This window comes from Notamacropus eugenii, chromosome 5 (genome assembly GCF_028372415.1).
Source record: "Notamacropus eugenii isolate mMacEug1 chromosome 5, mMacEug1.pri_v2, whole genome shotgun sequence".
In the NCBI taxonomy this organism is placed as follows: Eukaryota; Metazoa; Chordata; class Mammalia; order Diprotodontia; family Macropodidae; genus Notamacropus; species Notamacropus eugenii.
In genome coordinates this window covers 50,815,130-50,828,441 of record NC_092876.1, presented here as the reverse complement: position 1 = coordinate 50,828,441, position 13,312 = coordinate 50,815,130, and the positions used below count along the sequence as shown (strand labels likewise).

Sequence of the window (13,312 nt, the reverse complement as noted above, 5' to 3'; positions counted from 1 at the left end):
TTAAAATCATTTTGCTTCCTTTTTTATATTCTTGCTTTACCTCTCCTAGAATTTTTATTGGACTTGTGTCCAAGTTGCACTTATCTTTGAGGCATTGCTGGTAGATATTTTTGAGTCATTCTCTTCTGTGTTTGTGTCTTGAGCTTCCCTGTCTCCATAATAGCTCTTTATGGTCAGGTTCTTTCTTGTTTGTTCATTCTCCCAGCTTACTTCTTAACTTGACTGTATGGTAGGTTGTGAACCCTTCTGTGGTGAGGGAAGTGTTTGTCCTGAGCTTCTGTCCTCCTGTGTCCTATTGCTGCTTCATGGCTTGTATTGGAGGTCTTTGAACTTTCAATACTCCCAAAATGAGGAAGGGGAGGTTCAAGAGCAGGTCTGTTCACTGCTCTCCTGATCTGAGCTCTACAAATCCTGACCCCATCAGCTTGTTTCTGGTTGGGAGTTTCAGCAAACTGCTATTTGACTCAGTCACTATTGGCCCTCTGGGAGGCTCTCCAGGCTCAAGGCTCCTGAATTTCTTGTTTCCTTTTGGACTAGGATGCTGTGCTCTCTGGGATCAGAGCCACACAGCTATCACATGCTTCCCAAAACTTATTTCTTGATCATTACGCTGCTGGGAACAGTATTCATGACCACTCTTCTCGACCTTGGATTTGTGACCTGGAACTGGGTGGTGGGTAACAGAACTATTATTGGCACCAGTTCCTACACCCAATGATTGCTCAGAAATCCCCTGGGCTCTTTTTCTGGTGTCCTGTTGGCCCTCTCTCAGTCCCTGGGTGAGGGAATGCTCTCCACCATAGTGCACTCTGCCAAACCCCATCTCCAGTGTCTGTAGACAGTGTCTGTCTCCCTAAGCTGAACTAGCCTGAAAAATATAATTCACTGCTATAAGAAATGACAAACAGTCAGACTTCAGAAAATCCTGGAAAGACTTATATGAACTGATGCTGAGTGAAATGAGCAGAACCAGGAGAACATTATACACAGTAACAGCCATAGTGTGTGAAGTCTATTTCTGATAGACTTAGCCCTTCACAGCAATTCAAGGACCTAAAACCTTCCCAAAGGACTCATGAGGCAAAATGCTATCCACATCCAGAGAAAGAACTATGGAATTGGAATGCAAAATGAAGTAGGTTATTTTCTCTTGTGTTATGTTTTGGTTTGATTTGGTTCCTCTCATAGTTTCTTCCATTCATTTTAATTCTTCTATGCAACGTGACTAATATGAAAATGTATTTAATAAGAATGTATGTGTAAAGCCCATATCAGATTTCATCCTGTTTAGGGGAGCAAGGACAGAGGGAGGGGAAGAGAATTAAAAACTTATGGAAGTGATTGTTGAAAGCAGAAAACAAATAAATTAATTAAACTTAAAACAAATAATTCACTGTGACTTCTTGGCTTTCTGTCAGTTGAGTTCTCTAGATCTTTGTTGAGGAGGGAGACAACTAGGTCCTAATCCTTCCTCTCACACTGTCATCTTGGCTTTGCTCTGTCAGCCCATCTCTATAGGCTTCCTGAACACATCCTTAATATCAGGCAGGATCATCAACATGACATGCACTCATCCTGTTCCCCAAAGGTTCCGATTTCTTCTGCCAGGCTTCTACATTTTTTTAAAAACTTTTCACTATAAGTACCTTGGATATTATGAGAATTTGGTATGGCACATCTATTAAAAGTGCTGCTTAAGTTTTAATGGATCGATGTTCTATCTGGGTGATTGGGGGCAACATATCAGTCTGTGATAATGGCACAGTTCCAGTTCTGTTTATTGGCTGAGTTCTGTTTAGTGGCTGAATTAAAGCTATTTTGAGGCTTATATTTATAGTACAAGGCTTTGTCATCTGTTTGTCTGTGAAAGATATTGAGCTTTTGTTTTATAATTCTAGGCACCTATTCATGCCTTGCAAGGTTTTTGGTAGGTGCTAAATTTTTACAGCCTTCGTGATGCGTTGCAGTTTCTATTGTTTCCTTGCATCAATTGCATCAATCTACATTGATCAGGATGCCCGATCAGTATGCTTCTGAGGGACATTCCTGTAATTTCTATCGGCAATGGACTGTTCCTGAATTGCTATCATAAGCTGCTCTATTTCCACAAACAAATCCGTGTGACTCAGTCATTTGCTACACACTTCTTTGGTGACATATTGTTGACTGAGTTCATGCAGATGTCACCCATGGATGGCCTGTTGAATCCACTCTTGGATCTTAGCCATTTTGCAGTCTCCATCTGCAGGTGAGCTGCTTTTGGTTACATCTGACAAATCCAATGGTGTGTACCTTTTATCAGTCTTCACAATTGCTTGGTGAAGAGATAGCTGCCTGCTCCACAAGTGTTTCAGTAGGCTTGTTTGTTTGATTTTTTAAAAATCTATTTATCATGTGCTCTGAGTGACTATCAATCCTTTCTCCTCTTTAGCAAGGAAGTGCTTATTTTTTAATAGCTGCCTTAGGTTGATGAGCCCTGTGTTTTGTTAGTACTGTAGGGGTTTTTGTTAGAATACTTTTATCATTAGCTTTATTATCATCATCATCCATATTATAACTTGGTCCAGACCCATCACTTCACTGGTATAGAGAACTTCTGATGAGTAATATGGATGAACTGTTCTTTTACCCTTAGAGAGTGGCCTGGGGCTGAGAGATTAAGTGACTTGTTAATATGTGTCAAACATTGGACTGAACCCAGGTCCTGTTGACTACAAGGTCAAATCTCTATATACTATGCCATGGTGCCACTCATCTATATTAATTATATCTATAATCTATAATAATTATGACATTTTGACATATTACATATTACATTATGACATATCATCATAATGTAATAATAAAAATTCCTATTTTTAGAACACTATGATTGAGTTGGCATCTAGGTGGCACAATGGATAGAACACTGGACCTAAAGTCAGGAAGACCTGAGTTCAAATCAGGTTTAAACACTTACTAATTGTGTGACCTTGGGCAAGTCACTTAACTTCTGTTTGCCTGAATTTCCTTAACTGTAAAATGGAAATAATAGTAGTACCTACCTCCCAGGGTTGTTATGGTGATCAAATGAGATAGTAATTGTAAAGTGCTTAGCATGGTACCTGGCACACAGTAAGCTCTAAACAAACGGTATCTATCAATATTGGCATCATCATCACTGTCGTCATCAAAGTTTTGAAGACAATGCTCTACAAACCTTAACTGCTATATAATATCGCAAAGCACTTTCTTCTCAAGTAGGTAGTACCAATATTTTATCCATTTTTTTGGAAGAGGATACTAGAGCTAAATAATGTACTCAGGTTGTAGAGTTGGTAAATGTCAGTCCCTGGATTCAAATCCAGATCTCCCTACGACTTTCCTGTATAGTGTGAAGCTTCTCAATGGAGGTATCCACTAAGTTTGCAGATAATTATGTCTGATTTGGGCTGCAGTTAAATTGTAGTATACCAGGTCCCTAGACAGGTGGGGAGCTGGAGAAAGTTCCAGGGTAGATAACTATCTACAGACAATCCACACAATGAATAACCCCAAAGTAGATAAAGGACAGTTCCTGGAAAGTGATATGGGGAATGGAATAGACAAATATTATATCATATCACAGATGGCTCAGTGGATAGAGTGTTGGGCCTGGAGTCAGAAAGACCTGAGTTCAAATCCTGCCTCAGATATTTACTAGCTATTTGACCTTGGGCAAATCATTTAACTTGTTTGCCTTAATCCACGGGAGAAGGAACTGGCAAACTACTCCAGCATCTTTGCCAAGAAAACCCCATGGACAGTATTGGTGTGCAAAGAGGCTCACAAAGAGTTGGCCATGACTGAACAACAGTATATCAGATCAACAAGGGCCAGTGGTGGGGACGGAGAGATGGAAATAGGACCAAAGGCCTGGAGATCAGAAATTTAGAACTGGAAAGTACCTTAGACACCAACGAGTTACAGAATCTGCCAGAGCTGGAACGTTTCATTTTTTAGGACATGGAATATCAGGGCCTGAAGGGGACTTAGAGCATAGAATATCAAAGCTGAAAAAGAACTTAGAATGCAGAATGGCAGAGCTAGAAGGAACCATGTAGTCATAGACCGTAAGAGTTGGAAAGATCCTTACTTTAAAAAAAAAACATAAGATGGATGAATTTTAGAGCTGGAAAGAACCGCCTTATTTTACAGAGGCTCTGCAAACACGAGGGACTTGGGCAGGAGGGAGATGCAAGGGGGAAATTTCTAAAATAACTCACATTTCTAAAGTACTTTAAGATTTGTGAAGCACTTTCTTGCACCTCTGTGAAGTAGGTAATACCAGCATGATCATCTGTATTTTACAAATGAGGAATTTGAGATTCAGAGAGATAGTGGTCACAGCTGGGAAAGGGCCGGTGAATCTGGAATTGGAACTTCAGTCTGCTCCAAGTCAAATACCCTTTTTACTATTACATCTTGGTTCTCTTAATGTTTGAAAAAACCATAGGGAACAAACACATTCTTCCCTGTTGGAGTCCCCATTGGAGATGTAATCTATATATAATTTTTTTATTTATTATTTTATTTCATTATTTATTTATCATTCATAATAATAATGACTTAAATACACTATCTAGTTTGATGCTCAAGCTTCTGCAGTAGACGTTATTATTATTTTTATTTGACAGATGAGGAAACAGAGGCTATAATAAGTAACTTGCTAGTATATGTCAAAGGTGAGACTGGAACTCAGAATTTCCTGACTTTAAACTCAATATTCTATCTACCATGTCATACTGCTGGCTCAATTATTTGACCCATTTCAGTTGTGCTGATGAAAAAAGGTTTCATCCAGAGGCAAGTGAACTTTGTAAACCAAATGGGATGTTTTGTCACCTGGGACCAGATGGTAGAAGGTAAGGCCTGTCTGGGAAAGTGGGTGGATGTGAATCCTACCTGAGCAGGAGGTGAGGATGTAGACCAGGGCAGCAATGCAGCTGCTGCTGATGAAGGCCAGGAGCATGTCATTGTTGAATGTCCTTCGTACCTCATAGTCAAAGAGATCTGTGCCTCCATATAGGACTTGGACTTTACTGGAGGGAGAAAAGAAGATGTTGAGGAAGCAGAACCTGGAATTGAGCATCATTACATGGAAGAGCTTGCTCAGTTATCTTACATCACAGAGAATCAGAGAACCACTTCCATTTTTCTCACTAGCCATAACCACCCCATACCTCCCTCTTCCCTCTCTTCCAGCCCCTCGTTCCTCTTCCTTCCCAGTTCTGGAATTATAATCAAATGAATACTGCCATTGTTCCCGGAAAAGGTGTGCCAATCTTCTCCCTAACAGCTCCATTCACCATCTCTAGAACTTTCAGTCTAAAGTGCCCCTCCTTGGCCCCCTGCCCCATGCATGTTATCTCTACTTTTAGAATGCAGTCTCCTCAAGATCAGACACTGTTTCCACTTTTTTACTGATATATTTAGAGCTGAGGACAATGCTTGGCACACAGTAAATGCTTAATGAATGCCCTCCCTCCCTTCCTTTCTTCTTTCCTTCCTTCTTTTCTTCCTCTTTCCCTCCCTCCTTTCTTCCTAATTTTCTTTCTTCCTTCCTCCTTCCCTCATTCCTTCCTTCCACCTTTCCCTCCCTCCTTCCAGTCTTCTCTCCTTCCTTCCTCCTTTCCTTCTTTCCCTCCCTCTTTCCCTCCTACCTTCTCCCTCCTCCTTTCTTTCCTTTCTTCCTTCCTTTCATTTGTGGGGTGAGCCCTTGCAGCATATTTAGACTGGGCATTCATCTCTCCCTTACATACTTCATGATTTACCCATGACAAACTTTTCCTTCCAAACTGAATCCCCCATGGGACATTTACTTCTGACTTTTACACTACAAGCTAGCTTAAACCACCTTAACAACAAAAATGCAGTGCATTTCAAAAGACTAGCAAACTTGGTGGATTTGTCTAGGCTGATCCCATATCTGGAATGGACTCTCCTTCCACATCTTTTTGCCTGTTAACAACTTTCCCTTCCTCCAGGGCTTACTCAGGGACTGCCTCTTCCCTGGTCATCCTCACTGGAAGTCATCTCTCCTGCCTTTACTCTCTCAGGTCTCTTTATCTGAGCTCACCTTTACCCTCATCACATACTACCTCGTATCATACTTAGTTGCGTATGTCTGGTTTCCCCACACTACAGTGTAAGCTCATTGAAGCAGGGGTCTTGGCATGTTTATTTTTATATCTCCATAGTGCCTAGTGCAAACCCTTGTATATAATAGGTGCTTAACTGGTATTTGGTGAATGAATGAAATTTTGAATCACTCAGGTCACTGCTTTCCTACATTAGCACAAAATATGAAGAATTGACTATAATTTTCCACCAGTCAGGAGAGTGAGGTAGATGAACATTTCAGATATAGAGGTGGGCACACCCCAGAAAACCATAGACAGGTGTTCCCCCCAATACCAATGGGCCTAGTGCTCCATGTCAGGGTAATGGCCTGTGGGGGTACTTATACCCTTTGGACCTTTGGGAGAGGGAGCAGAGGACCTTGGCCGCTTTGTCTCATGATAATGCTTCTTTATGTATGTACCATCCTGGTGATGGGGGTCAGCGGGTCATTCACTCATTCCACCAACCAACAAGGACGTATTAACTGTTTACAATGTGCAAGTTCCTATTCAAGGGTATATAAGGAAAAATAAAACAAAACGATCCTTGTCCTCCAGGGGTTATGTACTTCTGGGATTCTGGGTTTAGAGCTGCAAGTACCTTAAAGATCAGTTAGTCCAACCCTGTCATTTTACAGATGAGGAAACTGAGGCCCAGAGAGGGAAAAAGCACAGCTGGACTTTGAACCTTGGATCGATCACTCTAAAGCAAACAGTCTTTCTACTATTATTCCTGCCTCCCAATAACAGGACAGATGCAGAATTATTGAACATAGTTTAAGTGAAAATGGTAGAGGTGAGGAAGAGGAGGAGGTCAACGAGGTAAGGGAATGGGCTAGCAGGTGGGATTCAAACTCAAGTCTTGTGACCCCCAAATCCATTGGGCCACATGGGCCATCCCTTCCAGCTTATTGCTTCTAATAGCCCTGAAGAGGGAGGGAGGATATGAGGTGGCATGAGGTCATCTCATTTTTCTCAAGAGGCATTTCTGAGCAATCCTAGAAACTCTAGGAAAAAAGTGAAGGGGAAAGAGAGAAGGAGGAGGGAGAAGACCCAGTAAATCATCCTCCCTGGCCCCCATTGCCTCTGGATGGACATTAATGGAGTTCTTGTATCTGTAAACAATCCAGCAACCTCCACGGTCAATTCTACCTGGAATCTTAATCATTGTTGGTTCTAAGAGGGAATGACAGGGGCCTGGCCTGGGCCCATCTGGGGCCTTCACTATGTGATTTACCAGTCCCAGAGGAGGTCTGCCTGGATAATTAAAGCACACAACAGTAATCCACCATGCTTATCCATTCATTCATTCCATCATGCCAGCTTTAGCCTAGGCTGAGGGTTCCTTTCCTGAAACTTCCATCCCTGGGACCATCTTGGGGTTACTCAGAGACAGAAGGAAGCCCTACTCCCGGGAAGGCAACGGAGCTTATGCCAGGGAGCCTAAAGAAAGCAGATATTTGTGGTGGGGGTGAGAGTGGGGTCAAAGGATCTTTGTTGTCTCCTTTTTCTGTCAGTCAATAAACATTTTTAAAGTTCATATTATATACCAGGTACTGTGCTAAGCATTGGTAATACCATCACCCCACCCAATATACTCCCTCCCTCTTTAGGTCTGTTAGAGTTGATAAAATAGAAGGGATCACCCATGTGGTCCAATGGAAAGACCAATGGATTTGGGGACGCAAGAATTGATTCAAGTGTCACCTGCTACCCAGATGACCTCACACATTTTGATCTCTCTGGCCCTCTGTCCCCCCATCTATAAAGTAAAAGAGGGTTGAACTGGATGACCTCTGAGATCCAGCTCCAGACCTCTAGTCCTATGATCTAACCCATTCTTCATTGACCATCTCTTCTTCATCCCCACCATCTTCACTTATTCTTGATTCTTTTGCATCTGCCCTGTTTTTGGGGAGGTAGGAGGGACAGGGAAAAAGACAATCCTTGCTCTCAAAAAACTTGTGATCTCATGGGGGAACACAACACAAAAAGGGAAGGTGAAGGGGGATTGGGAGCCTGACTGAGAAATCCAAAAAAGGATGGCTGAATGGGACATGAAGAGATGACTGGCCTGCTGCATTCTTCTTAAAGGGAGGCTCTGGATGCTGCTTTCTGCTGTGCACCATTTAATCAAAGGGGTCCTTTCCCACTATACTCTGAGGCTTTAAAACCTTCCTGCATGAGTCTTAGTTTCTCCATCTATCAAATGGATATAAGAATACTCTTGCTGCCTACCTCACATGGCTCCTCTGAGGAAGAGGTTTTGCAAGCCAAAAAGTATTGTAGAAATGTAAGCTATTGGTACTTTTTCCTATTTCTTTCTTCGTTGTTTTTTCATTTTAATTGATGTAGCTTGTTTTTAATACCATCTTCTTTCCAAATATCCTCCCTCCCCTGCCCAGTTAGCCATATCTTGCAACAAGAATAAAAAAGATGAAGTGGAGAGAAGTTCAAAAAACTGGCCAATGCATGGATCAAATTGGCTAGCGTATGCCTTGTTCCACACCCAGAGTCTCCCACTTCTGCAAAGAAGGGAGGGAGGTACATTTTGTCATCTTTGGGGATGGAACTATAAGATTGAGAGCTGGAGGGTTTCTTAGAGGTCATCTGGTCAAACTTTTTTTCAGAAAATGACTTGCCCAAGGTCATGCCAACAGTAAAGGGAAGTATCAGGGTTTAATCCCAATCTTTTTACTCCAAACCCAATGACCCATCTCCTGTGCCCCCCTTGTGCTTGGGGAAGTGCTCCTTGGCCAGTGCTGAGCTGCCCATCCCCTGCTTGGGGGCATTGTAGTTTTCCTGTGGCTTACCTTCCAGTGAAAATGTGACTTTCCTGCTTACTGAACTAATCACCCTGAGTGTTTGCCTTGGACCCTAGAGTGTATTTTTCTTCCATCTTCCTCTGGACTTCGAGATGAGCCAGCTGAAGACTAGGGAATTCTAGCCTGGAGAAAACACTTGGGAGCTGGGGAATGGTTTATGATGGTTATCTTCATGTATTTGAAAAGGGATTGGAATTGCTCTGTTTGGTCCTAAGGTAAAATTAAGGTGGGATCAGTGGATGGGAGTTACAGAGATGGAAAGGACCTCCTAACTAGCAGAGCTGGAACAGATTGTCTCAGGAGGTAGTACTCAAGCCCACTCCCACTAGACTTTTCTGTGATGATATAGAGGGCATTCATGTTCAGGTGAGGGTTCATGACCTCTGAGGTTGTTCCAGCTCACCAATTTTGTGAGATCAACCTCACCCATGGCACATGATACCAATGACCAGAATCTCTCCTCTGGTGTCCCAGCAGCCCCACATCCTTTCCCCCTCCCCCACCCCCAGATCCCTAGGCTGCCATTTCTCACCTGGTAGACTGCTTGGCCAACATAGCCACATAGGTGACCACAAAGCTCTGAAATTTGGTCCTCTGCTCCTCCCAGCGATCTTCCACAGAATAGTAATTGGGAAGAGGGGCTCCAAACAGGATCTCACTTCGGAGGAGGGAACTCTTTAGGTTCTCAGCCGACAGACCCTCATCCACGTACCAGTAGAATTCTGGGTGAGTCATGGCCAGCTCCAGGGAACCTGCAGGGACAGGGAGACATGTGAAACTAGGACTTGCCCCCGCCCTCCTCCTCCTCCTTTGGACTTGACTCAGGATTGTAGTACGGTGCTAAGAACATTCACTTTGGAGTCAGAAGACCTGCCTCTGGTGCACACTGTGTGACCTTTAGTGCCTCACTTAATCTCTCTGGGCCTCAGTTTCCTCATCTGTAAAATTTGAGGGTTGAACTAGATGACCTCTGAGGAGCCTCCTGGCTCTGCATCTATGATCCTATGACCTTCTCTCTGCCCTGGCTGCACCAGGGACCAAACTGACATTGGTCCTGTGGTTCCCTTCATCTTCTCTGTGGGGCATTCATTCTAGAGCTGAAGGGACTTAAGGTACTTTAGAGATTGTCCAGCCCAGCCCCTTCATTGTGTAGGGGAGAAAATTCAGATTCAGGTGGGAGGTGACTTGTCCAAGGTTACACAATTACTAGCCACCCTTTTTCTCATCTCAGACATTGATTTAGTCTAGTGGTCCCTTCAAGTCCCCAACTCTCCTCACCACCCCCTCTCTCTGTATCTTTCTCTGTGTCTCTCTTGTCTTTCTTCTTTTCTTCTTCCCCTTCTCCTTCTTCTGTCTTTCCTCCTCTCTCTCTTCCTCCTCTTCTTCCTCCTCCCTCTCTCTCTCCCCCTTCTCTCCCCATAGAGGTGTGGTTTGAGGTTGCTCAGCCCTTTAAGATGTTACCTCCAAAGACCAGGGAGGTTCCAAAACAGCCTGAGCTTCCCTCCATGTATTCACAGCACTTAGAATGAGAAGACTCCCTAGAGATTTCTCATCTAGCTTTCCTCCCTTTTTTAAAGTCAAAGACTGCACTGGATTTGGAGGAAAAGTGACTGGGCTGAAATCTTGGCTCTTGGGACTTACTGCCCTGTGACTTTGGACAAATCGCTTCATCTAACTTGGACATATACTGATTGTGTGACTCTGGGCGAGTCACTTAACTGCTTAGCATCTCAGGGCACTTTCTAAGCTTCTAAATTGCAGAAAAGGTGTTGACCTGCATGGGTAGAGTAAGTGTCTCACCCTGAGGGAGATCCCTACACAGATGAACTCTCGGTCCATTAACATCAACCTCACAAAATGTTTCTTCGGTTAAGAGCCAGTATTTATTCCCCTGAGGCTTCAGACTCCAATACCCAAACCCCACCTCTAGTCTTCCTCTTAGTTTTTCCTCCATCTCTACTCTTTTCCCCAGTTGGCTCCAGAGGAGAAAGTGAGGCTGGTGACTTTGCACAGCCCTCCCTACTTAAATTCAATTCACTTGAAGTTTCCTGATGTTATGGTCCTCTTCCCAAGTGAAGGACAAACAAGAACTCCTTCCCCTTCAGCTCCTTTCCCTATCCCTTTAGCTTCCATGTACCATCTCTGGCACTTCCTACAGCTCCCTCCCAAGCTCTGACTCAATCCCTTCCTGATTTCCACACCTTAAAAGATTCCTCACCCCGAATGTCAGCTAAGTCTTGGCCCATCCCATCATAGTAAATCTTGCCCCCCCTCTCTGTGGGGAAAAAGTAGGTCATTAGAGAGCTGGGTGGAGAACAGTAAGAGTAGGAGCCCAGAGGCAGATCCTTGAGGACTTCATGAGGCTTCCAGCAGAACTCCCGGAAGCCCGGATGGTCCATGATCTTCCTTTCGATCTCATGGATGGTGACCAGCCGCTCCGTGGTAAAGATGTTCCTCTCTGTATCACCCCGGGCCAGGAAGATGAGCTCAATGCGCCAGTGAGCATGGGTTTGGGTATTGGCACTCACATATGCCCGAGAGTAATCCCAGTGAGAGGTGCCCCTCCGGAGTCTCCCGCTCTGATTGGGCAAGGGTGGAGAATCAGGATGCTGACTTTGCTCAGGCCCAAATCTCATGGAGCCTGGAGTGTCACACTGGTGGCATTCACTCTGATTGGCAGCAGCTTCCTGCTGGGGGCGTGTGTTCCAACTGGCCACCAGGCTCTCCTGCCATACTTGGCGTCCAGTGGGATGGGACATAGGGATAGCCCTCCGGAGGCGGGCAGAAGGCCGGGAGCTGTTTCCAAGGTGTAGTTGCTGCAGCTGCTCTGAGATGAGTCGCTGAAGGGTCTCAGAAGTGAAGTCAGCCAAGTCACGCCGATTGCGTCCCCAGGAACCAAACTGAGACTTGAGGGCCAGGGCCAGGGCATCAAAGCGTTGGGATGCTTCATGGTTGCGAATCTCAAAGGCATTGTACGAGATATCAATGTCCAGGGCTGGGTAATGCAGAAACATGAGGGCTGCTAGCGCTGTTGGGATAGCACAACCAAGGAATAGGACAAGCCCTGCACAGTACGGGTTGGTGAAAACCCATCCTAAGGTGTTCCAGAATCCAGAGGCAGGAGCCAAAGTGTGTGGCATCCTGGAGCTCCAGCAACATTGCCTCCTCATCCCAGGGCCTGGCTCTTGCTTCTGGGATCCCACAGGGGTCTCTCCTTCTGCTCCCTCTTCTTCCTCATCTAGCCAAGCCTCCTGCAGCAGGGGGTCATCCTCCATGTCCATGGTCTGTGCAAAAAAGACAAGAGGTCAGTAGGGCTCAAGAATTGGGACCAGAAGCTGATCACCTAAGTAGACATCAAAGCCTCTGCCATCTTCCCTGGACACTGGACACTGCCCTTTCACACACTCCCAAAATACAATAAGAATACATTTACTAGCTGTGCGAACCTGGGCAAACTGAAATCTCTCTGAGCTCCACTTTCCTCATCTGTAAAATGAGGAGGTTGGACCTGGCCATCTCTAAGATCCCTTCCACCTCTAAATCCATGACTCCAGGATTCTTAAATCCCAATTCCTTAAATATCTTTCTTTGCCCAAAGTGCTTTGCCAACTCTGAATGACTATGAGATAGTAAACGGAGTCAAAAGTGGATCTGAAGTCAAAGTATCTGAATTTGAATCTCAAGTCTGTTATCCGTAAGTCTGGGATGTCAGAGTTGGGAGAGACCTTAGGGGAGATCTAGTCCACCCCATGACCAAACAAGAATCCCCACTGTAGCCTACCTCATGAGAGGTTATCCAGGCTCTGACTGAAGAACTTCAGGGAGAGGGAATGAGGGCTCTTCTATATATGAACCACTTGTTTTACTTCAACATGTTATTCAATTGTGCCTGACTCTTTGATCCCATCTGGGGTTTTCTTGGCAGAGATACTGGAGTGGTTTGCCATTTCCTTCTCCAGGACATTTTACAGATGAGGAAACTGAGGGAAACAGGGCTAAATGACTAGTCCAGGGTCACACAGGTAAGATTTGAACTCACAAAGATGAGTCTTTGTGGCACTCTATGGAGCCCCCAGTTGCCCCATCATTCTACTTCTACACTGGTCTAATTATTAGGAAGTTTTTTCTAAACTGTCCTCTTTGCAACTTCTCCTAGCTCCTGGTTCTGCCCTCCAGGGTCAAGCAAAGACCTTCTACATAATAGCCCTGAGGACAGTCAGCATGATCTCCCCAAGTCTTTCTTCTCAAGGCTAAATATCCCCAGTTTCTTTGCACAATCCTCCCATGGCATTAATGCAAGGCCTTCACTGAGATCGTGAGTGACCTCCTCTGGGTGCTTTTCAACAC

General features: G+C 44.4%; 1 protein-coding gene across 1 annotated transcript in view; it reads right to left on the bottom strand.

Annotated features, from left to right (window-relative positions):
- The window catches only part of DISP3 (dispatched RND transporter family member 3), a 43,521-nt gene extending 31,275 nt beyond the window's left edge, over nt 1-12,246 (bottom strand). The window contains exons 1-3 of the mRNA XM_072608857.1: nt 11,184-12,246; nt 9,498-9,717; nt 4,924-5,060 (exon numbers count right to left, since the gene is read on the bottom strand). Of these exons, the coding sequence (XP_072464958.1) occupies nt 4,924-5,060; nt 9,498-9,717; nt 11,184-12,246 (1,420 nt within the window). The remainder of the gene's footprint in view (nt 1-4,923; nt 5,061-9,497; nt 9,718-11,183) is intronic.
- Between the last annotated feature and the right edge of the window lie 1,066 nt (nt 12,247-13,312).